Source organism: Heptranchias perlo, chromosome 24 (genome assembly GCF_035084215.1).
Source record: "Heptranchias perlo isolate sHepPer1 chromosome 24, sHepPer1.hap1, whole genome shotgun sequence".
NCBI classification, from domain to species: Eukaryota; Metazoa; Chordata; class Chondrichthyes; order Hexanchiformes; family Hexanchidae; genus Heptranchias; species Heptranchias perlo.
The window spans coordinates 49,064,526-49,091,167 of NC_090348.1; the positions used below are offsets into that span (position 1 = coordinate 49,064,526).

The 26,642-nt window shown below is 48.2% G+C and overlaps 1 protein-coding gene across 1 annotated transcript; it reads right to left on the reverse strand.

The window, feature by feature from the left end:
- Positions 1-10,826: 10,826 nt before the first annotated feature.
- On the reverse strand, positions 10,827-26,133 carry LOC137341897 (C-type lectin-like). The gene is made up of 6 exons (XM_068005404.1): positions 25,986-26,133; positions 25,821-25,903; positions 21,640-21,824; positions 13,285-13,422; positions 13,093-13,201; positions 10,827-11,032 (listed from the first exon to the last, which is right to left on the reverse strand). Exons 1-6 carry the CDS (start codon positions 26,090-26,092, stop codon positions 10,962-10,964), a joined length of 693 nt encoding a protein of 230 aa, XP_067861505.1. The 5' UTR covers positions 26,093-26,133; the 3' UTR covers positions 10,827-10,961.
- Between the last annotated feature and the right edge of the window lie 509 nt (positions 26,134-26,642).

Genomic DNA, 26,642 nt, shown 5'->3' on the forward strand with positions numbered 1-26,642 from the left:
CCCTGATAATCCTCACTCTCTGTCCCTGATAATCCTCACTCTGTCCCTGATAATCCTCACTCTGTGCCCCTGATAATCCTCACTCCGTGTTCTGATAATCCTCACACTGTGTCCCTGATAATCGTCACTCTGTGTCCCTGTTAATCCTCACTCTGTGTCCCTGATAATCCTCACTCTGTGTCCCTGATAATCCTCACTCTGTGTCCCTGATAATCCTCACTCTGTGTCCCTGATAATCCTCACTCTGTGTCCCTGATAATCCTCACTCTGTGCCCTGATAATCCACACTCTGTGCCCCTGATAATCCTCATTCTGTGTCCCTGATAATCCTCACTCTCTGTCCCTGATAATCCTCACTCTGTGTCCCTGATAATCCTCATTCTGTGTCCCTGATAATCCTCACTCTGTGTCCCTGATAATCCTCACTCTGTCCCTGATAATCCTCACTCTCTGTCCCTGATAATTCTCACTCTGTGTCCCTGATAATCCTCACTCTGTGCCCCTGATAATCCTCACTCTTTGCCCAGATAATCCTCACTCTGTCCCTGATAATCCTCACTCTCTGTCCCTGATAATTCTCACTCTGTGTCCCTGATAATCCTCACTCTGTGTCCCTGATAATCCTCACTCTTTGTCCCTGATAATCCTCACTCTGTGTCCCTGATAACCTTCAGCATTTAATCTCCTGCCGGATAAGGTGGGACGAGGGATCTCGGGGAGAGCCGCCCATCGGTGCCCGTGTGGAGAGTCTGTGAGCCAGGAGAGCGGAGTGGGAGTGGTTTGAAGATGGACCGCTCTCCGCCTCCTGTCTCTGGGAGTAAGATGCTGCTCCCTGCGTGCGGACCCTGCAATTCCCTCCGTTAATGATTTCCAGTTAACCAGTTCCCACTCCTGGGCTCCCCGCTCAGAGGCTTCTATCTCCGGGGTGAGCTGGAGCGGGCAGAGGGGCATTGAGAGCACACTCGGGTATGACCGTGTCACTAAATGAGGGCAGAAGTGTGTGAGGACAAGTGAGTGTGTGAGGTGAGTGTGTGAGGACAAGTGAGTGTGTGAGGTGAGTTTGTGAGGAGAGGTGAGTGTGTGAGGTGAGTGTGTGAGGAGAGGTGAGTGTGTGAGGTGAGTGTGTGAGGTGAGGTAAGTGTGTGAGGTGAGTGTGGGAGGTGAGTGTGTGTGGGGAGGTGAGTGTGCGAGGTGAGTGTGTGAGGGGAGGTGAGTGTGTGAGGTGAGTGTGTGAGGGGAGGTGAGTGTGTGAGGAGAGGTGAGTGTGTGAGGTGAGTGTGTGAGGAGATGTGAGTGTGTGAGGTGAGTGTGTGAGCTGAGTGTGTGAGGTGAGTGTGTGAGGTGAGAGTGTGAGGTGAGGTGAGTGTGTGAGGAGAGTTGAGTATGTGAGGTGAGTGTGAGGTGGGATGAGTGTGTGAGGTGAGTGTGTGAGGTGAGTGTGTGAGGAGAGGTGAGTTTGTGAGGTGAGCGTGTGAAGTGAGTGAGTGTGTGAGGCTCATGTGTGAGGAGAGGTGAGTGTGTGAGGTGAGTGTGTGAGGTGAGTGTGTGTGGTGAGGTGAGTGTGTGAGATGAGGTGAGTGTGTGCGGTGAGTGTGTGAGGAGAGATGAGTGTGTGAGGTGAGTGTGTGAGGTGAAGTGAGTGTGTGCGGTGAGTGTGTGAAGTGAGTGTGTGAGGTGAGTGTGTGAGATGAGGTGAGTGTGTGAGCTGAGTGTGTGAGCAGAGGTGAGTGTGTGAGGAGAGGTGAGTGTGGGCGGTGAGTTTGTGAGGAGAGGTGAGTGTGTGAGGTGAGTGTGTGAGGAGAGGTGAGTGTGTGAGCTGAGTGTGTGAGGTGAGGTGAGTGTGTGAGGTGAGTGTGTGAGGTGAGTGTGTGAGGTGAGTGTGTGCGGTGAGTGTGTGAGGAGAGGTGAGTGTGTGCGTTGAGTGTGTGCGATGAGTGTGTGAGGAGAGGTGAGTGTGTGTGGTGAGTGTGTGAGGTGAGGTAAGTGTGTGAGGTGAGTGTGTGAGGTGAGTGTGAGGTGAGTGTGTGAGGAGAGGTGAGTGTGTGAGGTGAGTGTGTGAGGTGATTGTGTGAGGTGAGTGTGTGAGCACAGGTGAGTGTGTGAGGTGAGTGTGTGAGGACAGGTGAGTGTGTGAGGTGAGTGTGTGCGGTGAGTGTGTGAGGATAGGTGAGCTGAGCATGAGATGAGTGTGTGAGGTGAGTGTGTGAGGTGAGTGTGTGAGGTGCGGTGAGTGTGTGAGGTGAGTGTGTGCGGTGAGTGTGCGAGGAGAGGTGAGCTGTGCATGAGATGAGTGTGTGCGGTGAGTGTGTGAGGTGAGTGTGTGCGGTGAGTGTGTGAGGAGAGGTGAGCTGAGCATGAGATGAGTGTGTGAGGTGAGCGTGCGGTGAGTGTGTGAGGAGAGGTGAGCTGAGCATGAGATGAGTGTGTGAGGTGAGTGTGTGCGGTGAGTGTGTGCGGTGAGTGTGTGAGGAGAGGTGAGCTGAGCATGAGATGAGTGTGTGCGGTGAGTGTGTGAGGTGAGTGTGTGCGGTGAGTGTGTGAGGAGAGGTGAGCTGAGCATGAGATGAGTGTGTGCGGTGAGTGTGTGCGGTGAGTGTGTGAGGAGAGGTGAGCTGAGCATGAGATGAGTGTGTGCGGTGAGTGTGTGCGGTGAGTGTGTGAGGAGAGGTGAGCTGAGCATGAGATGAGTGTGTGAGGTGAGTGTGTGAGGGGAGGTGAGTGTGTGCGGTGAGTGTGTGCGGTGAGTGTGTGCGGTGAGTGTGTGAGGAGAGGTGAGCTGAGCATGAGATGAGTGTGTGCGGTGAGTGTGTGCGGTGAGTGTGTGAGGAGAGGTGAGCTGAGCATGAGATGAGTGTGTGAGGTGAGTGTGTGAGGGGAGGTGAGTGTGTGCGGTGAGTGTGTGCGGTGAGTGTGTGAGGAGAGGTGAGCTGAGCATGAGATGAGTGTGTGCGGTGAGTGTGTGCGGTGAGTGTGTGAGGAGAGGTGAGCTGAGCATGAGATGAGTGTGTGAGGTGAGTGTGTGAGGGGAGGTGTGTGTGTGCGGTGAGTGTGTGCGGTGAGTGTGTGCGGTGAGTGTGTGAGGAGAGGTGAGCTGAGCATGAGATGAGTGTGTGCGGTGAGTGTGTGCGGTGAGTGTGTGAGGAGAGGTGAGCTGAGCATGAGATGAGTGTGTGAGGTGAGTGTGTGAGGGGAGGTGAGTGTGTGCGGTGAGTGTGTGCGGTGAGTGTGTGAGGAGAGGTGAGCTGAGCATGAGATGAGTGTGTGCGGTGAGTGTGTGCGGTGAGTGTGTGAGGAGAGGTGAGCTGAGCATGAGATGAGTGTGTGCGGTGAGTGTGTGCGGTGAGTGTGTGAGGAGAGGTGAGCTGAGCATGAGATGAGTGTGTGAGGTGAGTGTGTGAGGAGAGGTGAGCTGAGCATGAGATGAGTGTGTGCGGTGAGTGTGTGCGGTGAGTGTGTGAGGAGAGGTGAGCTGAGCATGAGATGAGTGTGTGAGGTGAGTGTGTGAGGAGAGGTGAGTGTGTGCGGTGAGTGTGTGCGGTGAGTGTGTGAGGAGAGGTGAGTGTGTGCGGTGAGTGTGTGCGGTGAGTGTGTGAGGAGAGGTGAGCTGAGCATGAGATGAGTGTGTGCGGTGAGTGTGTGCGGTGAGTGTGTGAGGAGAGGTGAGCTGAGCATGAGATGAGTGTGTGAGGTGAGTGTGTGCGGTGAGTGTGTGAGGAGAGGTGAGCTGAGCATGAGATGAGTGTGTGCGGTGAGTGTGTGCGGTGAGTGTGTGAGGAGAGGTGAGCTGAGCATGAGATGAGTGTGTGCGGTGAGTGTGTGCGGTGAGTGTGTGAGGAGAGGTGAGCTGAGCATGAGATGAGTGTGTGCGGTGAGTGTGTGCGGTGAGTGTGTGAGGAGAGGTGAGCTGAGCATGAGATGAGTGTGTGCGGTGAGTGTGTGCGGTGAGTGTGTGAGGAGAGGTGAGCTGAGCATGAGATGAGTGTGTGGGGCTGCGGACATGAGTCGAAGGGCAGCTCCCTGCCTTTCTCACCTTGTCCTCTCTGTTGCCGAATGTTGCTGCTTTCCCAATGGCCACGTGTCGACAGTCAATCCCACTCTGCAGACGAGGGAAGCCGGCCACTGCTGCAAAGCTCGGTCCCGGTCACTGCTGAGGTCAGTGGCGGAGCTGATGTCCTGCTCAGCCCCGGCAAAGAGGGGGTCAGTCACCTGCTTAACGCAGCTGTGAACTGCAGACTGGGAGACGTGGCCGATGGCCCCTCTCGCAGCGTGAAAGGAGCCACTGGTGTAAACATTCAGGCCTGTGGTGACTCTCAGACCACCGGCATGTCAGGCCCTCCCTGGTCGAGCAGCCAGCAGGTTGTGTTGCAAGAGGCTGCAGAGGTCTGAGACAGGCTGGCTGGAACACTGCCTCCCCCAGAAGTGCTCCTCAGAGAGACCCTAGAAGGTGACTGAGTCTGGAGATCCTGTGTGCTGGGTATGGCCTCCTGCACACAGTTGAGAGAGAAATGTTGGCCAGAACTCCCTCCTCTTCCGTGAGTACTGCTGTAGGATCTGTTACGTCCAACTGAGCAGGAGGTAAGGCCGCGGTTCGAACATCTTATCTGAAAGACGGCACCTCCGACAGTGCAGCGCTCCCTCAGTACTGACTCTCCGACAGTGCAGCACTCCCTCAGTACTGACCCTCCGACAGTGCAGCACTCCCTCAGTACTGACCCTCCGACAGTGCAGCGCTCCCTCAGTACTGACCCTCCGACAGTGCGGCACTCCCTCAGTACTGACCCTCCGACAGTGCAGCACTCCCTCAGTACTGACCCTCCGACAGTGCAGCGCTCCCTCAGTACTGACTCTCCGACAGTGCAGCACTCCCTCAGTACTGACCCTCCGACAGTGCGGCGCTCCCTCAGTACTGACCCTCCGACAGTGCAGCGCTCCCTCAGTACTGACCCTCCGACAGTGCAGCGCTCCCTCAGTACTGACCCTCCGACAGTGCAGCGCTCCCTCAGTATTGACCCTCCGACAGTGCAGCGCTCCCTCAGTTCTGACCCTCCGACAGTGCAGCGCTCCCTCAGTATTGACCCTCCGACAGTGCAGCGCTCCCTCAGTTCTGACCCTCCGACAGTGCAGCGCTCCCTCAGTACTGACCCTTCGTCAGTGCAGCGCTCCCTCGGCACTGACCCTCCGACAGTGCAGCACTCACTCAGTACTGACCCTCCGACAGTGCAGCGCTCCCTCAGTACTGAGCCTCCGACAGTGCAGCGTTCCCTCAGCACTGACCCTCCGACAGTGCAGCGCTCCCTCAGTACTGACCCTCCGACAGTGCAGCGTTCCCTCAGTACTGACCCTCCGACAGTGCAGCACTCCCTCAGTACTGACCCTCCGACAGTGCAGCGCTCCCTCAGTACTGACCCTCCGTTCTGCATTTGGAGTGTGAGCCTCGATTGTGTGTTCATGTCTGTGGAGTTGTTCTTGACCCGATGACCTGACTCAGAGGTGAGAGTGCTGCCACTGAGCCAAACCTGACACCCAATATGTTTGGAACAGTGAACAATACAGAGCTTCCCATTCTGGATTAACCCTGTGGGGATTCCACTTCACCAAAAGCCATTTCCCAGGGGCAGGAACGGGCTCTAAGGTTCTGAAATTTCCTTATTCATATTTTTCAAAGGGCTTAAAACACCTGAGAAACCGAAAGCCTCTTCCCATTCCCGTTCCCGTTCCCATTCCCATTCCCGCTCAGTGGGAGCCCAGCTTCTGTCGTGTCAGTCCCGGGACGCAGGGACTGTGGTTGGGAGTCACTGTGGGCAGGTCGGGGGGTTCCGGGGGCTCTCAGCTGGGGGGCCGCTGGCAACAGGCCTTCAAAGTAAAAGGCCCAGTGGGAGTGGGACCCACATTGGAGCGGAAAATGGGGAAGGAGCAAAATGGAGCCGGGGAGACCCACTGGTGGAGTTTGACCTGTGGACCTTTGACCTGTCGACCTTCAAGGGGACTGGGAGTGCCAAGGCTGGAGGTGATCACATGAGTGTGAACTGCTGAGAGTTTGGTACGTGTGGGAGTTTAAGGGTTAATCTCTTTAAAATCTAGTGTATAATGTTTTCAACTGTTTAAGCTCAATTTTAAAGTTTAAAATTGAGCTGGAGCTGCGGGTGGATTCACTGTGGAGCATCCGCGATGCTGAGACTATCGTGGATAGCACGTTCAGTGAGGTGGTCACACCGCAGGTATAGATTACGCAGGCAGAAAGGAAATGGGTGACCGCCAGGGAGAGTAAAAGGACGAGGCAGGTAGAGCAGGAGTCCCCTGGGGCCATCTCCCTCTCAAACAGATATTCTGCTTTATCTTCTGTTGGGGGAGATGGCTTATCAGGGGAAAGCAGCAAGAGCCAGGTTCGGGGCACCACGGGTGGCTCTGCTGCACAGGAGGGGAGGAAGAAGAGTGGCAGGGCTATAGTGACAGGGGATTCAATTGTAAGGGGAACAGATAGGCGTTTCTGCGGCCGCAAACGTGACTCCAGGATGGTTTGTTGCCTCCCTGGTGCTCGGGTCAAGGATGTCACAGAGCGGCTGCAGGGCATTCTGGAGGGGGAGGGTGAACAGCCAGTAGTCGTGCTCCATATTGGTACCAAGGGCATCGGGAAAAAAAGGGATGGGGTCCTGCAAGGTGAATTTAAGGAGTTAGGAGATAAATTAAAAAGCAGGTCCTCAAAGGTAGTGATCTCAGGATTACTACCAGTGCCACGTGCTAGTGAGTATAGGAACAGGAGAATAGACAGGGTGAATGCGTGGCTGCAGGGATGGTGTAGGAGGGAGGGATTTAGATTCCTGGGACATTGGGACCGGTTCTGGGGAAGGTGGGACCTGTACAAGCGTGACGGGTTACACCCGAGCAGGACCGGGACCAATGTCCTCGCGGGGGTGTTTGCTCGTGCTGTTGGGGAAGGTTTAAACTAGAGTGGCAGTGGGATGGGAACCTGAGCGGGGAGTTAGAAGGGAATAAAATTGAGAGCAGCAAGAGAGGGGAAGACCCAGGGGAAATCTACAATACAAATAGTACAAATAGTTGTTCAAGAACAAGTGAAAGGGAAAAGCGTAGAGCAGTGGAAAGAAAGTGTACTTTCGGCACGACAGATAAAATAAAAACTAGAAGGCGTAAGGCGATGAACCGAGCATCAAAGCTGTGGCAGGAGATTGGGAACCTGAGCAGGGAGACAGAGGAAAGTGTATCAGGAAGGGACAGAAGGTATGGAGTAAAATGTAAAGTGTTAAAAAAGGAAAAAGCAGGAATTAAGTGTCACAAAACATTTTTGAAAGTTCTTTATCTGAATGCACATAACATTTGTAACAAAATGGACGAGTTAACGGCACAAATAACTACGTATGGGTATGATCTTGTGGCCATTACAGAAACATGGCTGCAGGGTGACAACGACTGGGAATTAAATATGCCAGGGTATTTAACAATCAGGAAGGACAGGCAGGAAGGAAGAGGAGGTGGGGTGGCTATGTTAATAAAGGAAGGAATCACTGTAATACAGAGAAATGATATTGGGACAAAGGATCAGGACAATGAAACAGTTTGGGTAGAGATAAGGAATAATAAGGGGAAAAAAACACTTGTGGGCGTAGTATACAGGCCTCCTATTTAGTTGCAACTCTGCTGGAAGAAGTATTAATCAGGAAATAGTCGGGGCATGTAATCAGTGAACAGCTATAATTACGGGGGATTTCAACTATCATATTAACTGGACAAATCAAATTGGGCAGGGCAGCCTTGAGGAAGAGTTTATTGAGTATATTAGGGATGGATTTCTTGAGCAGTATGTAACTGATCCTACAAGGGGGCAAGCAACCTTGGACCTGGTCCTGTGTAATGAGCCAGGATTAATTAATCACGTCCGAGTTAAGGATCCCCTTGGAATTAGTGACCATAACATGGTTACATTCCATATCCAATTAGAGGGTGAGAAGGTTGGTTCTCAAACAAGCGTACTGAGCTTGAATAAAGGAGACTATGATGGTATGAGAGCGGAATTGATTAAAGTGGACTGGGAAAATAGATTAAAGGGTAAGATGGTACATGAGCAGCAGTGTTCATTTAAGGAGTTAGTTTACAACTTTCAAAAAATATATATTCTACTGAGGAAAAAAGGGTGTAAAAGAAATGACAGCCATCCGTGGCTGAGTAAAGAAATTAAGGATAGTAACCGACTAAAAACAAGGACATATAAGGTAGCCAAACTTAGTGGGAGGATAGGAGATTGGGAAGTCTTCAAAAGACAGCAAAAAGTAACTAAAGGATTGATTAAGAAAGGGAAGATAGATTATGAAAATAAATTAGCAAAAAATATAAAAACAGATTGCAAGAGTTTCTGTAGTTATATAAAAAGAAAAAGGGTGGCTAAGGCAAACGTAGGTCCCTTAGAGGATGAGACCGGGAAATTAATGGTGGGAAACATGGAGATGGCAAAAATGCTGAACAAATATTTTGTTTCAGTCTTTACGGTAGAGGACACTAAGAATATCCCAACACTGGACAAACAGGGGACTCTCGGGGGGGAGGAGCTAAATACGATTAAAATCACTAAGGAATCGGTACTCAGTAAATTAATGGGACTCAAGGCGGATAAATCCCCTGGACCTGATGGCTTACATCCAAGGGTCTTGAGGGAAGTGGCAGTAGGGATTGTGGATGCTTTGGTAAAAATTTTCCAAAATTCTCTCGACTCGGCAAAGGTCCCGGCAGATTGGAAAACTGCGAATGTAACAGCCTTATTTAAAAAGGGTAGTAGGCAGAAGGCTGGAAATTATAGACCAGTTAGCCTAACATCTGTGGTGGGTAAAATTTTGAATTTAATAGGACAAAGTCAGCACGGCTTTACGAAGGGGAAGTCATGTCTAACAAATTTGCTTGAGTTCTTTGAGGACATAACGTACAGGGTGGATAAAGGGGAACCAGTGGACGTAGTGTATTTCGACTTCCAGAAGGCATTCGACAAGGTGCCACATAAAAGATTATTGCTCAAGATAAAGAATCACTGGATTGAGGGTAATATTCTGGCATGGGTGGAGGATTGGTTATCTAACAAGAAGCAGAGAGTTGGGATAAATGGTTCATTCTCGGACTGGCAACCAGTAGCCAGTGGTGTTCAGCAGGGGTCGGTGCTGGGTCCCCAACTCTTTACAATCTATATTAATGATTTGGAGGAGGGGACTGAGTGTAACATATCAAAGTTTGCAGATGATACAAAGATGGGAGGGAAAGTGGAGAGTGAGGAGGACATAAAAAACCTACAGGGGGATATAGACAGGCTGGGTGAGTGGGCGGAGATTTGGCAGATGCAAAACAATATTGGAAAATGTGAGGTTATGCGCTTTGGCAGGAAAAATCAGAGAGCAAGTTATTATCTTAATGGCGTGAAACTGGAAAGTACTGCAGTACAAAGGGATCTGGGGGTCCGAGTGCAAGAAAATCAAAAAGTTAGTATGCAGGTGCAGCAGGTGATGAAGAAGGCCAACAGAATGTTGGCTTTTATTGCTCGGAAGATAGAATATAAAAACAGGGAGGTATTGCTGCAGTTATATAAGGTATTGGTGAGACCGCACCTGGAATACTGCATACAGTTTTGGTGTCCATACTAAAGAAAAGACATACTTGCTCTCGAGGCAGTACAAAGAAGGTTCACTCGGTTAATCCCGGGGATGAGGGGGCGGACATATGAGGAGAGGTTGAGTAGATTGGGACTCGACTCATTGGAGTTCAGAAGAATGAGAGGCGATCTTATTGAAACATAAGATTGTGAAGGGGCTTGATCGGGTGGATGCGGTAAGGATGTTCCCAAGGATGGGTGAAACTAGAACTAGGCGGCATAATCTTAGAGTAAGGGGCTGCTCTTTCAAAACTGAGATGAGGAGAAACTTCTTCACTCAGAGGGTAGTCGGTCTGTGGAATTTGCTGCCCCAGGAAGCTGTGGAAGCTACATCATTAAATAAATTTAAAACAGAAATAGACAGTTTCCTAGAAGTCAAGGGAATTCGGGGTTACGGGGAGCGGGCAGGAAATTGGACATGAATTTAGATTTGAGGTTAGGATCAGATCAGCCATGATCTTATTGAATGGCGGAGCAGGCTCGAGGGGCCGATTGGCCCACTCCTGCTCCTATTTCTTATGTTCTTATGACCCAGTCAGCCAATCAGGGATGAGTATAATGAACACTACAGCGCCACCTAGTTTTCAGCCAGGAAAACTGCATCACGGCTCAGTGTAATAAACAGGAAATTGAAGCGTGACAGGAATTGTGTGACAGGAAGCAAGAGTGACATTTCCAGGCAGTGTGTGTTTTGGCAGCACCTTGAATCTATTCTCACTGTGGGGAACACTGGTAGAATGTTGTTATTCTTCACATCTTTTGCTGTCCTCATCTCTACCATTTAATCTGTTTGAGGAAATTCCTCTCCTCCCAGAGCCCCTTTTCCCTGCAGTCCTGCACCGTTTGATGATCTTTCTTCCCATTTTATTGTCCCGTTGCCTCATTCCGGGGACTTTCGTTATTTTTGGGAGGATATATTTATCTTCCATACTCTCCATTAGTGCAGCTTTCAATCAGTTCCAATTTCCATCGACAGATTCCTCTCAGTGATATTTCCCCATTAATTCCATCTCATCCCTTTAAAGTTTGTCTTTTGCAAACCAAAAGGTTCATATACTGAAAGTTAATTTTATAAAGTCTGTGTGGCCTTCTCCCGAATGCAGTATTGAGTGAAGAGGTGGGGAGAGGGTCCAGTGGGTCAGGAGGGCTCCTATAAACTAGACTCACAGCATCAAACACAGCCCATGATGCAATTACCTTTATTATTGGTTAACAGACTGAGTCAGTACAATCACCACAGGCAGTGAGTGCGGCTACAAACAAATCGAGGATCTGAATCCACTCCGGGAAAGGATCCTTGGAGCATCGCTGGATTCTTCTACCAGTCGTGCAGTTTGTAGGAGCAAATGAAGGGAAATTTTCCTGTGCAGGCATGATCATTCCATTTATCTGAAAAAAGAATTGATTTCGACCTTTACCCATTGGTGAATCAGGCTGCTGTTTGTGTAATTATTTCATACAATCCGAGATGATAAAGCACAGAAGGAGGCTATTCGGCCCAGCATCCTTGTTCTGGCTCTTTGAAGGAACTTTCCAATCAGTCCCATTCCTCAGAGCCCGGCTAATTTTGTCTCTTCAAATATTTATCCAAATCCCTTTTGAAAGTAATTATTGAATCTGCTTCCTCCCCTCAGGCAGCACATTCCAGATCAGAACAACTTGCCGCCCAACATTTTTTTCCTCCTCATCTCCCCTCTGGTTCTTTTCCCGATTATCTTAAATCTGTGTCCTCTGTTTACTGACCCTCCTGCCACTGGAAACAGTTTCTCCATATTTACTCTGTCAAAACTCATGATTTTGAGCCCCACTATTAAATCTCTCCTTAACCTTCTCTGCTGGAAGGAGAACAATCCCAGTTTCTCCAGTCTCTCCACGGAACTGACTTCTTTCAGCCTTTCTATTTAGTCAGAAATATTAGCAATGGATCAATCTGTGAGTCAGTGTCTGTGATCCATTAATTTTACCAGTCTCTTCACCCATCAGTTCACCTTGTGAAGAAAATGAGCCACTTCCTGTTCTGATGCCGTGTACAGTCAGTCAGTGAGCGCCTCACTGAAATCCACAAACCTTACAATATTCAGTGGGGGTTTTGGACAGTTCCTGACTGAAGGTGTGGAGCACACCCTGGGCTGGATTTCCCAGTGTGGGATGGACAGGAAGTCCTCACCCCCAGCCCTAAACACTCACCTCCCCCACTGCACACGATTGGAGCAAAGTCTGGGATTTCTGGAACCAATTACAACATTTTAACTCTGGGACATGAACCCGCTGTGGAACGAGGGGGGAGGGGGGACGTTTCCAGCATCAGTAAAGTGAGGGGCGGATGCGGGAAGCTTGAGTGTGTTTACACAACATTCCCTGAAAATCAGAATGGAGTCCTGCCACTGGGAGCACGGCTCCAGCCTGACACATGTCAGGACCAACTCATTAAATGTGGGCCAGTTATAAGGCCCGCCTCGGTATGGCCTCATCACTGCAGGATCCACACAGATGGACAGTTGAGCAGGAAGAGACAGTGTAGAGTTTACACCCAGTGTACGTCCCTGTGTCGGCAGTGTTCACACCCAGTGTACGTCCCTGTATCGGCAGTGTTCACACCCAGTGTACGTCCCTGTATCGGCAGTGTTCACACCCAGTGTACGTCCCTGTATCGGCAGTGTTCACACCCAGTGTACGTCCCTGTATCGGCAGTGTTCACACCCAGTGTACGTCCCTGTATCTCTCCAGTGTTCACACCCAGTGTACGTCCCTGTATCGGCAGTGTTCACACCCAGTGTACGTCCCTGTATCGGCAGTGTTCACACCCAGTGTACGTCCCTGTATCTCTCCAGTGTTCACACCCAGTGTCTGTCCCTCTCTCCCCAGTGTTCACACCCAGTGTACGTCCCTGTATATCTCCAGTGTTCACACCCAGTGTACGTCCCTCTCTCTCTCCCCAGTGTTTACACCCAGTGTACGTCCCTGTATCTCTCCAGTGTTCACACCCAGTGTACGTCCCTCTCTCTCTCTCCAGTGTTTACACCCAGTGTACGTCCCTCTCTCTCTCCAGTGTGTGACCCAGTGTCCGTCCCTCTCTCTCCAGTGTTTACACCCAGTGTACGTCCCTCTCTCTCTCCAGTGTGTGACCCAGTGTCCGTCCCTCTCTCTCCAGTGTTTACACCCAGTGTACATTCCTCTCTCTCCAGTGTGTGACCCAGTGTATGTCCCTCTCTCCCCAGTGTTCACACCCAGTGTACGTCCCTCTCTCCCCAGTGTTTACACCCAGTGTACGTCCCTCCATTAAACAGCTTGAGCTGGAAGCTGGCTGCAAATTGCTGCAAAAAGGGTCAGGAAGTCCAGTGCTGTCAAAGTCTAAAAATCACCCACACTGAGTCTCAGTCTCAATCTATTTGTTTGGATTAATTTCCCATTAAATACCATTTCTATCACACGTTTCAATATCAACTTACCTGAATTAATTACCACACAGTTCTCTCGTCCTTCATAATTATCGGGCTCACCCAGATGCCAGTTTTTGAAATCTGATAAAGATCCATCAGTCCAAAGAAAAGTCCCTTCCTGTGGGAGAGAAATAATATCATTTATAAATGTATATTCCTGCTACAATGAACAATTTATGATATAGTAACTCAGAACATTACCTTGTGGCGGTCACTCAAACCAATCCAAACATGATTATTTGATTGTTCTGCCTTTAACAGCAGTTCAATGAAATGATTCTGTTCTTTCCAATGGATGGAGGCAAGATGGCCGCCTGTAGCCAGTCGTTGGCAGGACAGCTTTAAATAAAAACAAAACATAACATTTGTTGTTTATCATCATTTCACATTGACTGTATTCAGTTCTGTTCGAGAACGTTCTGCAGGGTCGCTGGAGTTGATTCTGCTGTTCTCCCCAACTTTTATCCATCCAGCTGCTGTCAATACAGATGTTGACGGCCACTGCAGTCCACGTCACTGTAAAGTGACAATGTCGACACTATCAGATTGATCAGAACGACAGACCACTGCTAATATTTCTAAGTGTGTATCTCCAGTTTAATTTAGTTCAGATAGAATTACTATCTGGAGATTGTGGCTTCATCTCAGGGTCACAGAGGGAATTAACAAGTTGATGCAGTGGGAGGTGAAAAGTTACCCAATGAGCTGCTCTGGTTTGACCTTGAATGTGAAAACAACAAATGAACATTAGGGTTTGACCACAGATTGAAAGGTGTGTGAAAACTGGAAGGTCATTCTAAAGGGGAACTTCAATCAACGAAACCATCCGAAAACACGCGTCAGGTTCCACATGGACGCTGACGACACCCAGCTCTACCTCACCACCACCTCTCTCAACCTCTCCTCTGCCTCTGATTTGTCACACTGCTTGTCCGACATCCAGTATTGGATGAGCAGAAATTCCCTCCAATTTAATATTGGGAAGACCGAAGTCATTGTCTTTGGTCCTCGCCACAAACTCCATTCCCTCGCCACCGACTCCATCCCTCTCCCTGGCCACTGTCTGAGGCTGAACCAGACCGTTCACAACCTTGGCCTTCTATTTGACCCCGAGTCGAGCTCCCAACACGATATCATCTCCACTACAATGACCGCCTACTTCCACCTCCGTAACATCACCCTTCTCCGCCCCTGCCTCAGCTCATCTGTTGCTGAAACCCTCATCCATGCCTTCATTTAACCTCCAGACTCGACTATTCCAATGCTCTCCTGGCCGGCCTTTCCATCTTGGACCCTTTGTAAACTTCAGCTCATCCAAAACTCTGCTGCCCATTTCCTAACTCGCACCAAGTCCTGTTCACCCAGGAGAGCATTGCAACAGTTGAGTCTGGAGGTAACAGAGGCAAGGTTTCAGCAGCAGATGAGTTGAGGCAGGGGCAGAGACGGGCGATGTGACTAGATTCTGTTATTAGGGACAGAGTGACGGACACTTGGACAAATATGAACTGATCAGAGAGAGAGCCAGCATGGATTTGTAACGGATGAGACATGTCTGACGAAACTAGTTACATTTTTTGAGGGGAACTAACGTGGTGGATAAGGAAGTGTCGATGGATGTTATTTATATGGACATCCAGAAGGCATTCGATAAGGTTCCACATAAGAGGCTTAACTAAAATGAGAGCGCATGGAATTGGAGGCAACTTCTTGACATGGGGAGGGAATTGGTTTGGAGGAAGGAGAGAGAGAGTCGGGGTAATGGGCATGTACTCGAACTGGCAGCATGGGACCAGTGGGGGGAATTTTAATCCCCAAGAACGGTTGGATTGGGGGCGGGTGGGAGGTGAAAACCGCTGGTGTTTTGATCACGACCCCAACCTGGTTCAAACACGCCCACAACCGGGTTTAACGTGGGCACGTTGGGATGTGTGCGCCCAAAGTACCAGCCAAGGTCACGTCCCTAATTAGTGCCAGTGAGTGGGTCGTTAGTGGGGCAATTAACATCATTAGTAGAAGTTACATTGAGTTTGACCTAACTTTAAATTTCATGTTTCCAGTGGGGGTTTCCCGGGACTCGAGAATCTCGAGTGAAAGAGGCGAGGAGGCCTGGATCATGAGGTGAGTGAGGGTCTTTATTGCACTGCTTGTGGGCCCAGAGGAGCAGGAGTGTTTCCCCCAGACCCAACAAGACCACCTGCCGCGATCAGCCGATTCCCCCCCCGATGGCCGAGACCCTCCCCCCGATATCAGTGACCTTGGCCCTGCTGCTATCGCCCTCCCATCCAGCCCACAAAGATCCCAATCTCTCCCCCACCCTCCCCCCCACTCCCCATACAATCCCCGAGGTCTCAGATCTCCGATCTCTCCCCAGCTGCTTTCCCACCCGACATGCAGCCAATCCGTCAATCTGGCTGCTGGGCCCAAAACCAGGAAATAAAATCTTCATCATCCAATTGAGTTGTGATCGCAAATTCCAACCGGTCAACTTGACTCCTGGGTCTGGTGTCCAATAAACCTTCCCCCCTCTCTCTTCCCGGCTCCAAGTCAAAATCCAGACCATGATGTCCCCAGGGGACCTCAGCTTTTCACTCGATTTAGAAGTGACGAAGAAGAAGAAAGAGAGAGTCGTATATCCAAGTTTGCTGACGATACCAAGTTAGGAGGCACAGTAAATAGTGGAGATGGGAGCAGACAGTTGCAAAGGGACATTGAGAGGTTAAGTGAGTGGGCAAAACTGGGGCAGATGGAGTTCAATGTGACGTCATCCTCTTTGGACCTGAGAAAGATCGATCAGAGTATTTTCTAAATGGTGAGAAGCTCGGAACGTTGGAGGAGCAGAAAGGTTTACAAGTCCAAGAACAAAAATCAGTAAAAGCCAGTGAAAGGTACAAAAAATAATTTAAAAGGCTAAAAGTACAGATTCACCAGAATGATACTGGGGCCAAACAGGTTAAATGATGAGGACAGGTTGCACAGACTAGGCTTGTATTCGAGTTTTGGAGATTAAAGGGTGATCTGAATGAAATGTTTAAGATGATTAAAGGAGTTGATCGGGGAGATAGAGAGAAACTATTTCATCAGAACCTTAAAATTAGAGCTCGGCCGTTCAGGGGTGATGTCAGGAAGCATTTCTTCACATAAAGGGGAGTGGAAATCTGGAACTCTCTCCCCCAAAAAGCTGTTGGGGCCGGGGGTCAGGAGAAAATGTCAATAGTGAGATTGATCGATTTTTGTGAGGCGAGGGTATTAATGGGCACAGAGCCAAGGCGGGTAGATAGAGTTAAGATACAGATCTGCCAAGATAGAATCATAGAAAGATTACAGCACAGAAGTAGGCCATTCGGCCCATCGAGTCCGTGCCGGCTCTATGCGCGAGCAATCCATCTAGTCCCACTCCCCCGCCCTATCCCCGTAGTCCTACAAATGTTTTCCTTTCAAGTACTTATCCAGTTCCCTTTTGAAGGCCATGATTGAATCTGCCTCCACCACCCCCTCGGGCAGTCCATTCCAGATCCTAACCACTCACTGTGTAAAAACGTTTGTCCTCATGTCACTTTTGGTAAAAGAACCAATCACCTTAAATCCGTGTCCTCTGGTTCTTGACCCTTCCGCCAATGGGAACAGTTTCTCTCTATCTACTCTGTCTGGACCCTTCATGATTTTGAATATCTCATCAAATCTCCTCACAACCATCTCTGTTCCAAGGGGAATAACCCCAGCTTCTCCAGTCTATCCACGTACATAAAGTCCCTCATCCCTGGAAACATTGTAGTAAATCTCTTCTGCACCCTCTCTAAGGCCTTCACATCTTTCCTAAAGTGCAGTGCCCAGAACTGGACACAATATTCCAATTGTGGCCAAACCAGTGTTTTACGAAGGTTCATCATAACATCCATCCTTTTGTACTCTATGCCTCTATTTATAAAGCCCATTATCCCGTATGCTTTTTAACCGCTTTCTCAACCTGCCCTGCCACCTTCAATGATTTGTGAACATATACCCCCAGATCTCTGTTCCTGTACCCCTTTTAGAATTGTACCCTCTAGTTTATATTGCCTCTCCTCATTCTTCCTACCGCAATGCATCACTTCGCATTTTTCTGCGTTAAATTCCATCTGCCACGTGTCCGCCCATTCCACCAGCCTGTCTATATCCTCTTGAAGTCTATCTCTATCCTCCTCACTGTTCACTACCCTTCCAAGTTTTATGTCATCTGCAAATTTTGAAATTGTGCCCTGTACACCCAAGTCCAAGTCATCAACATATATCAAGAAAAGCAGTGGTCCCAGCACCGACCCCTGGGGAACACCACTGGACACCTCACTCCAGCCCAAAAAACAACCGGTCACCATTACTCTGTTTCCTGTCACTTAGCTAATTCTGTATCCATGTTGCTACTGCCTCCCTTCGGCTCCATCCCTCCTCTTACATGTCTGAAGACGACTTTTGGATTCCCTTTTATGTTGGCCGCCAGTCTATTCTCATACTCTCTCTCATCCCTCTTTTTCCACTTTCCCTCTGAACTTTCTATATTCAGCCTGTTCTCACTTGAGTTATCAATCTGACATCTGACATATGCACCTATTTTCCAATTCATCTTACTCTATCTTGTCATCCATGGAGCTCTGGCTTTAGTTGCCCTACCTTTCTGCCTCGTGGGAATTTGCCGAGACTGTACCGGAACAATCTCCTCTTTAAAGGCCGCCCACTGTTCAATTGCAGGTTTACCTGCCAGTCTTTGATTGAATGGCAGAACAGGCTCGAGGGGCTGAATGGCCTCTTCTTGTTCCTATGTTCCACCCATCACCCCTGTGTTCACGCACCGACATTGATTCCCGGTTCAGGAACACCTTGGATTTAAAATTCTAACCCTTGTTTTCAAACCCCTCCATGGCCCTTGCCCCTCCCTATCTCTAACCTCCTCCAGCCCTACAACCCTCCAAGATCTCTGAGCTCCTCCAATTCTGGCCTCTTGCGTAACCCTAATTTCCATCGCTCCACCATTGGCGGCACTGCCTTCAGATGCCTCGGCCCTAAGCTCGGGAATTCCTCTCTAAACCTCTCCGCCTCTCTCTCCTCCTTTAAGACGCTCCTTAAAACCTACCTCTACGACCAAGCTATTGGTCACTTGTCTTAATATCTCCTTATGTGGCTCGGTGTCAAATTTAGTCTGATAATCGCTCCTGTGAAGTGCCCTGAAATGTTTTACGACGTTAAGGCACTGTATGAACACAAGTTGTTGTTGTAAATATCAATTGGAAATCGCCATGTAGTTTGGAGTCAAGTTGGGAAATGGAGACATGAGGATTTCATTGTGTCAGGGAAGACACAAGAGGCTGTGAATAACTTGATTTGGTAAATGGTAAATGACCCAGGCACACACAGCAAACAAAGGCTGAGGCACTATTGGAGGAATTGGGACCACAGAATGGTCAAGGGTGGAATGAGCTAGAATTCAGAAATATCAGGAGCCAGGAAGGGCCAGCTTCAAATAAATGAGGGAACAGCTTCAACCAACGACTTGGGAGTGTGGAGAATGGTGTTTCGAACAACACCTCACTGGAGGACAATTGGAGAACCTTTAAAGGCCTCGGGCCGGAACCCTGCAGCCCTTCCAGCACACTCCTGCTGCAACTTCAGAGGGTGCAAATTTGTCTGGCACCCGGATATACAGGGTCTCAATCTTGCCCTTGAGCCCTGGACCCTGGGCGTCAGGAGTTGCCACATTCTCAGTCTCTGAGGCCTGCCAGATTAGCAGTAACCCATCTGGTGAAAGCAGGTGTAGGAGGCTGCTGAGTGGTAGATGGGAAGGGGAGGGGTGCGGGGATGTGGTCTGGGCCTGTGAAGAGGGGAGACCCTTTTTATGCAAGAAATTTTGAGGCGACAGCCCAGTCTCTCCAGATCGGGAACCCAGTAACCCCACCTCCACCGACCCTCCCCTGACCACCAGTCTTTGCTCAGACTTTGTGCATGTGACGAACATTGCCCAATAGGAAGGGAGCAAATGAAATGACATGGGGAGACATTACTGACCATTGAATGAAAGTTTTCAGTTAACAAGACTAACCAATCACTGGATGTATCTGGATGGATTTTGAAAATGTCTGAAGACTGAGCTGAGCAGTTACAGTGTTGGGTTTTTAAACACTATCTGCCCTCTCAATGGCCCCACAGCAGATCCTTGAAATGGACCTTGTCTCCTTTGATCTGAAGATCAGGAGACCAGAACCCAATCCTATCCCCACCAAACTTCCACACAACACCTTTTGCAGAAAGTGTCACTGGATGGTGATCCTGAATGAATATTTCACATCGGTATTTACGGTTGAGAAAGGCATGGATGTTCGGGAACTTGGGGAAATAAATAGTGATGTCTTGAGGAGTGTACATATTACAGAGAGGGAGGTGCTGGAAGTCTTAACGCGCATCAAGGTAGATAAATCTCCGGGACCTGATGAAATGTATCCCAGGACGTTATGGGAGGTGAGGGAGGAAATTGCGGGTCCCCTAGCAGAGATATTTGAATCATCGACAGCTACAGGTGAGGTGCCTGAAGATTGGAGGGTAGCAAATGTTGTGCCTTTGTTTCAGAAGGGCGGCAGGGAAAAGCCTGGGAACTACAGACTGGTGAGCCTGACATCTGTAGTGGTTGTAAACAATTTTACAACACCAAGTTATAGTCCAGCAATTTTATTTTAAATTCACAAGCTTTCGGAGGCTTCCTCCTTCGTCAGGTGAACGATTTGAAAAAATCGTTCACCTGACGAAGGAGGAAGCCTCCGAAAGCTTGTGAATTTAAAATAAAATTGCTGGACGATAACTTGGTGTTGTAAAATTGTTTACAATTGTCAACCCCAGTCCATCACCGGCATCTCCACATCTGCAGTGGGTAAGTTGTTAGAGGGTATTCTGAGGGACAGGATCTACAGGCATTTGGAGAGGCAGGAACTGATTAGGAACAGTCAGCATAGTTTTGTGAGAGGAAAATCATGTCTCACGAATTTGATTGAGTTTTTCGAAGGGGTAACCAAGAAGATAGATGAGGGCTGTGCAGTAGACGTGGTCTACATGGACTTTAGCAAAGCCTTTGACAAGGTACCGCATGGTAGGTTGTTACATAAGGTTAAATCTCACGGGATCCAAGGTGAGGTAGCCAATTGGATACAAAATTGGATTGACGACAGAAGACAGAGGGTGGTTGTAGAGAGTTGTTTTTCAGACTGGAGGCCTGTGACCAGCGGTGTGCCTCAGGGATCGGTGCTGGGTCCGCTGTTATTTGTTATTTATATTAATGATTTGGATGAGAATTTAGGAGGAATGGTTAGTAAGTTTGCAGATGACACCAAGATTGGTGGCATTGTGGACAGTGAAGAAGGTTATCTAGGATTGCAACGGGATCTTGATAAATTGGGCCAGTGGGCCGATGAATGGCAGATGGAGTTTAATTTAGATAAATGAGAGATGATGCATTTTGGTAGATCGAATCGGGCCAGGACCTACTCCATTAATGGTAGGGCGTTGGGGAGAGTTATAGAACAAAGATCTAGGAGTACAGGTTCTTAGCTCCTTGAAAGTGGAGTCACAGGTGGATAGGGTGGTGAAGAAGGCATTCGGCATGCTTGGTTTCATTGGTCAGAACATTGAATACAGGAGTTGGGATGTCTTGTTGAAGTTGTACAGGGCATTGGTGAGGCCACACTTGGAATACTGTGTACAGTTCTGGTCACCGTACTATAGAAAGGATATTATTAAACTAGAAAGAGTGCAGAAAAGATTTACTAGGATGCTACCGGGACTTGATGGTTTGACTTATAGGGAGAAGTTAGATAGACTGGGACTTTTTTCCCTGGAGAGTAGGAGGTTAAGGGGTGATCTTATAGAAGTCTATAAAATAATGAGGGGCATAGATAAGGTCGATAGTCAAAATCTTTTCCCAAAGGTAGGGGAGTCTATAACGAGGGGGCATAGATTTAAGGTGAGAGGGGAGAGATACAAAAGGGTCCAGAGGGGCAATTTTTTCACTCAAAGGGTGGTGAGTGTCTGGAACGAGCTGCCAGAGGCAGTAGTAGAGGCGGGTACAATTTTGTCTTTTAAAAAGCATTTGGACAGTTGCATGGGTAAGATGGTATAGAGGGATATGGGCCAAGTGCAGGCAATTGGGACTAGCTTAGTGGTATAAACTGGGCGACATGGACATGTTGGGCCGAAGGGCCTGTTTCCATGTTGTAAACTTCTATGATTCTATGATCTATCAGGGACCAGTGCTGATTTTACTCTTTTCTAATCCAGAGACACTCTGACCCATTGTGACCCTCCCCACTGTCCATCGATGGGCCTGTGACCCTCCTTGTCTGTAGGTTCAATATCACAGTTCAGAGCCCTCAGTGTTTAATGTAGAATACAATGTAGATCACGTTTCCCAGGTGATGGAACGCACCGAGTCAATCAGAACTGTCCAGATACAAACAAGAAGGTTCTTTCATTCTCTGCGTCCTGTCACATTTAGAAACACTGAGGAACAAACAATAACTTAAAATGGAGACTCCAGGGACTTACCTCAGCTTCGATCCAAGTCTTTCTGTCACGGAGAAACCGGTAACAGGAGGAGACAGAAATAAAATAAAACCAGCCATTGGGACAAAATCCTCTCTCAGGGACATCACGTTGGTCACGGTCCTGATCCTGATCAGTCTCCGCCTCCTGTTGCTGATTCTCCGATGTTCCATTCAGAGAAACATCAGCTGCAGTTAAAGAGAATTAGATTAAAACAAACTGAATATTCACAACAGCAATCCCCAAACCTTCACTTTATTTCTGATTCAAGGAGTCAGTCTTTGTATTTGAGATAAATCTGAAGCCAGTGCCAATGCTCCCCATCAACTACCATTGGCCCTTTAAACACTGCCAGCCCCTGGACTGTGATGCACCCCCCGGTTAAAGGATACGTGTCGTAAACAGAATACGGTCGTCTTCTTCCAATTAAAAGAAAGTCTATCCTTTATTAAGTTCAGCGTGCAGAGCAATTGAATAAACAGAGTACAATCAAACAGAGATGAATGTTCTTTAATTCCAGTCTTTCTCTGGGTACAGTGGAGACATCACCGTCACTACTGTACTCCCAAACAGCCAAAAGCGTGGTCTTTTTATGGACCTTTTCCTCATACTTTGGATGCACTCACCGAAACCTATTTAACACACACTGACTGAGCGTCTGTGTTACACTCAAACACAACTGGTTTTCAAACAGTCATTTCCCCACAAATATTGCAGTGTCTTTGTTCACTCAAACCATGTGTGACACTCCTCTCATACACTGATCTTATGCACATTACCGTGTCCTTGTTTCATGTGAAGTGTGACTTCCCTGTACTTGATCGATCTTTCCCTAAACTACCGTATTCTGTTTACTACACGGACTCGTTAACAGGGGGGTGCATCCCTGTCCAGTGTTTAATAACCCCAGGGGGGGCAGTGTTTAAAGGTCTTTATTGGTTGTTTATCAAGTAACAAGATCAAAGGCGCCCAGTATAAGACATAAGGAAAGGGCATACAAAAAGGCAAAAAATGGCACAGATCCTGGCGAATGGGAAAGATACAAAGATCAACAAAGGGTCACAAAACAGATAGTAAGAGCTACAAAAAGAGAGTATGAAAAGAAACTCGCAAGGGATATCAAAACCAATACAAAGAACTTTTATAGTTATATTAGGAAAAAGAGGGTGGTCAGGAGCAGTGTTGGCCCCTTAAAAACTGAAAGTGGGGATATTGTCATTGACAATGGGGAAATGGCGGACATGTTGAACAATTATTTTGCGTCAGTATTTGCAGTGAAAAGAGAGGATAGCATGCCGGAAATCCCAAGAAAACTAACATTGAATCGGGGACAGGGACTCGATAAAATTAACATAAGTAAAGCAACAGTAATGAAGAAAATTATAGCACTAAAGAGTGACAAATCCCCAGGACCAGATGGTTTCCATCCCAGGGATTTAAAGGAAGTAGGTGAGCAAATCGAAAGATTATAGTTTGGGCATCTGCAAAGTTCTCTAGATTCAGGAACTGTCCCTCCAGATTGGAAAATTGAACACGTCACTCTGCTTTTTAAGAAAGGAGAGAGAGGGAAACCGGGGAATTATAGACCAGTTAGCCTAACATCTGTTGTGGGGAAAATGCTGGAGTCTATAATTAAGGATAGGGTGACTGAACACTGAGAATTTTCAGTTAATCAGAGAGAGCCAGCATGGATTTGTGAAAGGTAGGTCGTGCCTGACAAACCTGATTGAATTTTTTGAAGAGGTGACTAAAGTAGTGGCCAGGGGAATGTCAATGGATGTTATTTATATGGCCTTCCAGAAGGCATTTGATAAGGTCCCACATAAGAGACTGTTAGCTAAGATAGAAGCCCATGGAATCGAGGGAAAAGTACGGACTTGGTCAGGAAGTTGGCTGAGCGAAAGGCGACAGAGAGTAGGGATAATGGGTAGGTACTCACATTGGCAGGATGTGACTAGTGGAGTCCCGCAGGGATCTGTCTTGGGGCCTCAATTATTCACAATATTTATTAACGACTTAGATGAAGGCATAGAAAGTCTCATATCTAAGTTTGCCGATGACAAAGATTGGTGGCATTCTAAGCAGTGTAATTTTATGTTTTCATCTGCAAAGGGATATTGATAGTTTAGGTGAATGGGCAAAACTGTGGCAAATGGAATTCAATGTCGACAAATGTGAAGTCATCCACTTTGGATCAAAAAAGGATAGAACAGGGTACTTTCTAAAATGTTAAGAACAGTGGATGTCCAAAGGGACTGAGGGGTTCAGGTACATAGATCATTGAAGTGTCATGAACAGGTGCAGAAAATAATCAAGAAGGCAAATGCAATGCTGGCCTTTATATCTAGAGGACTCGAGTACAAGGGGGCAGAAGTTATGCTGCAGCTATACAAAACCCTGGTTAGACCGCACCTGGAGTACTGTGAGCAGTTCTGGGCACCGCACCTTCGGAAGGACATATTGGCCTTGGAGGGAGTGCAGCGTAGGTTTACTAGAATGATACCCGGACTTCAAGGGTTAAGTTACGAGGAGAGATTACACAAATTGGGGTTGTATTCTCTGGAGTTTCGAAGGTTAAGGGGTGATCTGATCGAAGTTTAAATGATGTTAAGGGGAACAGATAGGGTGGATAGAGAGAAACTATTTCCGCTGGTTGGGGATTCTAGGAGTAGGGGGCACAGTCTAAAAATTAGAGCCAGACCTTTCAGGAGCAAGATTAGAAAACATTTCTACACACAAAGGGTTGTAGAAGTTTGGAACTCTCTTCCGCAAACGGCAATTGATACCAGCTCAATTGCTAAATTTAAATGAGATAGATGGCTTTTTGGCAACCAAAGGTATTAAGGGATATGGGCCAAAGGCAGGTATATGGAGTTAGATCACAGATCAGCCATGATCTTATCAAATGGCAGAGCAGGCACGAGGGGCTGAATGGCCTACTCCTGTTCCTATGTTCCAAAGTAATTCAACAGTCAACGAGGTTATCTTTGTTTGAGAAGACAGAGCTGGTCAAACTCCTTATTCTCCAGCAACACCATTTACATCTACACAATAGAAAGACAATTGACATGTTTCACATTGTTTGTTCCCAGGAACTCCCTATAATTTATACCAGTATCGATCATCTCTCTCACTTCCCTTTAATTGGGTGGCTGTTCAACCCTATCAGTCTTCACACTGTTTCTCTTCCCCTCATCGATGTCTCAACACCCCGAGGAGGAACTGGACACCCCCTGGATGGCAGCAGGTGCACGAGTTTCAGGCAGTGTGGGGCCAGAGATGCACCCACAGTGACACCAGTGTCCACTGGCCCCATATTAATGAGGGGCCTCACACTTACCCCCATACTCAGGGGCAGCGTCAGTCCTGGAGGGCACTGGTGGGCACAATCCCAACGTCACTCGCCAGATCGTGGCCCATGGGATTTCAGAGCCTGTTTCCCCACAGCGGATGGTGAGAATGTGGAATTCTCTCACGAACTGGTGATGAAACACAGTCCATCAAATCCAAAAATGGGAATGGGAGGGAGGGATACTGGAGGGTACGGGGAGGGAGGGATACTGGAGGGTACGGGGAGGGAGGGATACTGGAGGGTACGGGGAGGGAGGGATACTGGAGGGTACAGGGAGGGAGGGATAGAGTGGGATTAGACTGGGTGGGATATTAAAGGGTATGGGGAGTGAGGGGGGAGTGTGGGATATTAAAGAGTATGGGGAGTGAGGGGGGAGAGTGGGATATTAAAAGGTATGGGGAGTGAGGGGGGAGAGTGGGATATTAAAGGGTATGGGGAGTGAGGGGGAGAGTGGGATTAGACTGGGTGGGATATTAAAGGGTATGGGGAGTGAGAGGGAGAGTGGGATTAGACTGGGTGGGATATTAAAGGGTATGGGGAGCGAGGGGGAGAGTGGGATTAGACTGGGTGGGATATTAAAGGGTATGGGGAGTGAGGGGGAGAGTGGGATTAGACTGGGTGGGATATTAAAGGGTATGGGGAGTGAGGGAGAGAGTGGGATTAGACTGGGAAGAATATTGAAGGTTATCAAAGTCCGACAGTTGCTCATTTTACGACATTCCTTCAGGTTCCGGCCCTTTCTCTTCTCTCTAATTTACTCAGCGGCTGTTCCACTAACTTGTCACCTCACATCATTAACCTGTCCTCACACACCATCTTTGATTGACCCTACCTGCCACATCACTGACGAGCAATGCACTCAGAAGCAAAACCGTCCCCAGCATCATGTCTGCAGTGAAGTTCCTTTCCTCCAACCTGAAACACAAGAAAAAGATTGAACATTGGTGTCGAGGTTTCAAAGTAAAGGTGGGGATTTCCTGCTCCCATTCCTTCCTACCTCTCCCCCAGTTGTCCAATGTGATGAGGTTTCAGGAGCTGCTGCACATATATATAGCAGATTGTGCCACTGGAACCATTGACATCAGTTCCAATTGGCTGGACCATTAATGATGTCAAAATCACTGCTGGCCAATCAGTAACTGCCGACTCAGAAGAGGAGGGACTGGAAACCATGAGAATGTTCCGTGTGTTGCACATGAGATTTTACAAGGTGTCACTTTACCTGCTGAATGAGAAATGGAAAGTACAGTCATAGTTCCTGACCTCATTCATCAGCCTGTGAGTGAATGTATAGATAATATTAGGATTTAATGAATATTATCGAGGAGAACATTTCGGATTTGGTGAACAATATATTGAGGTGAAGACCCCAAAAATAAAAAGATAATAATTACAAAGACATGAGAATTTTTACACTGACCAATCCAATCCCTTTTGTAATCGATCTGAACCCCATCTATTCCCCCATTTCTCCCCATGGTGGAAGGTCTCCTCTGTGCACTGGCTGCAGTGAGATTGGAACCCGTTTGTAGAGAACAGGGTCGATTCGGAGTCATTGGCACCTTTCAAAAAGGAGCTGGATCGAAGGGCGATGGAGAGATGAGGAGATAACGGAACAGGTCAATGTTTTCCAGGGACAGAACAGAGCGTTCAC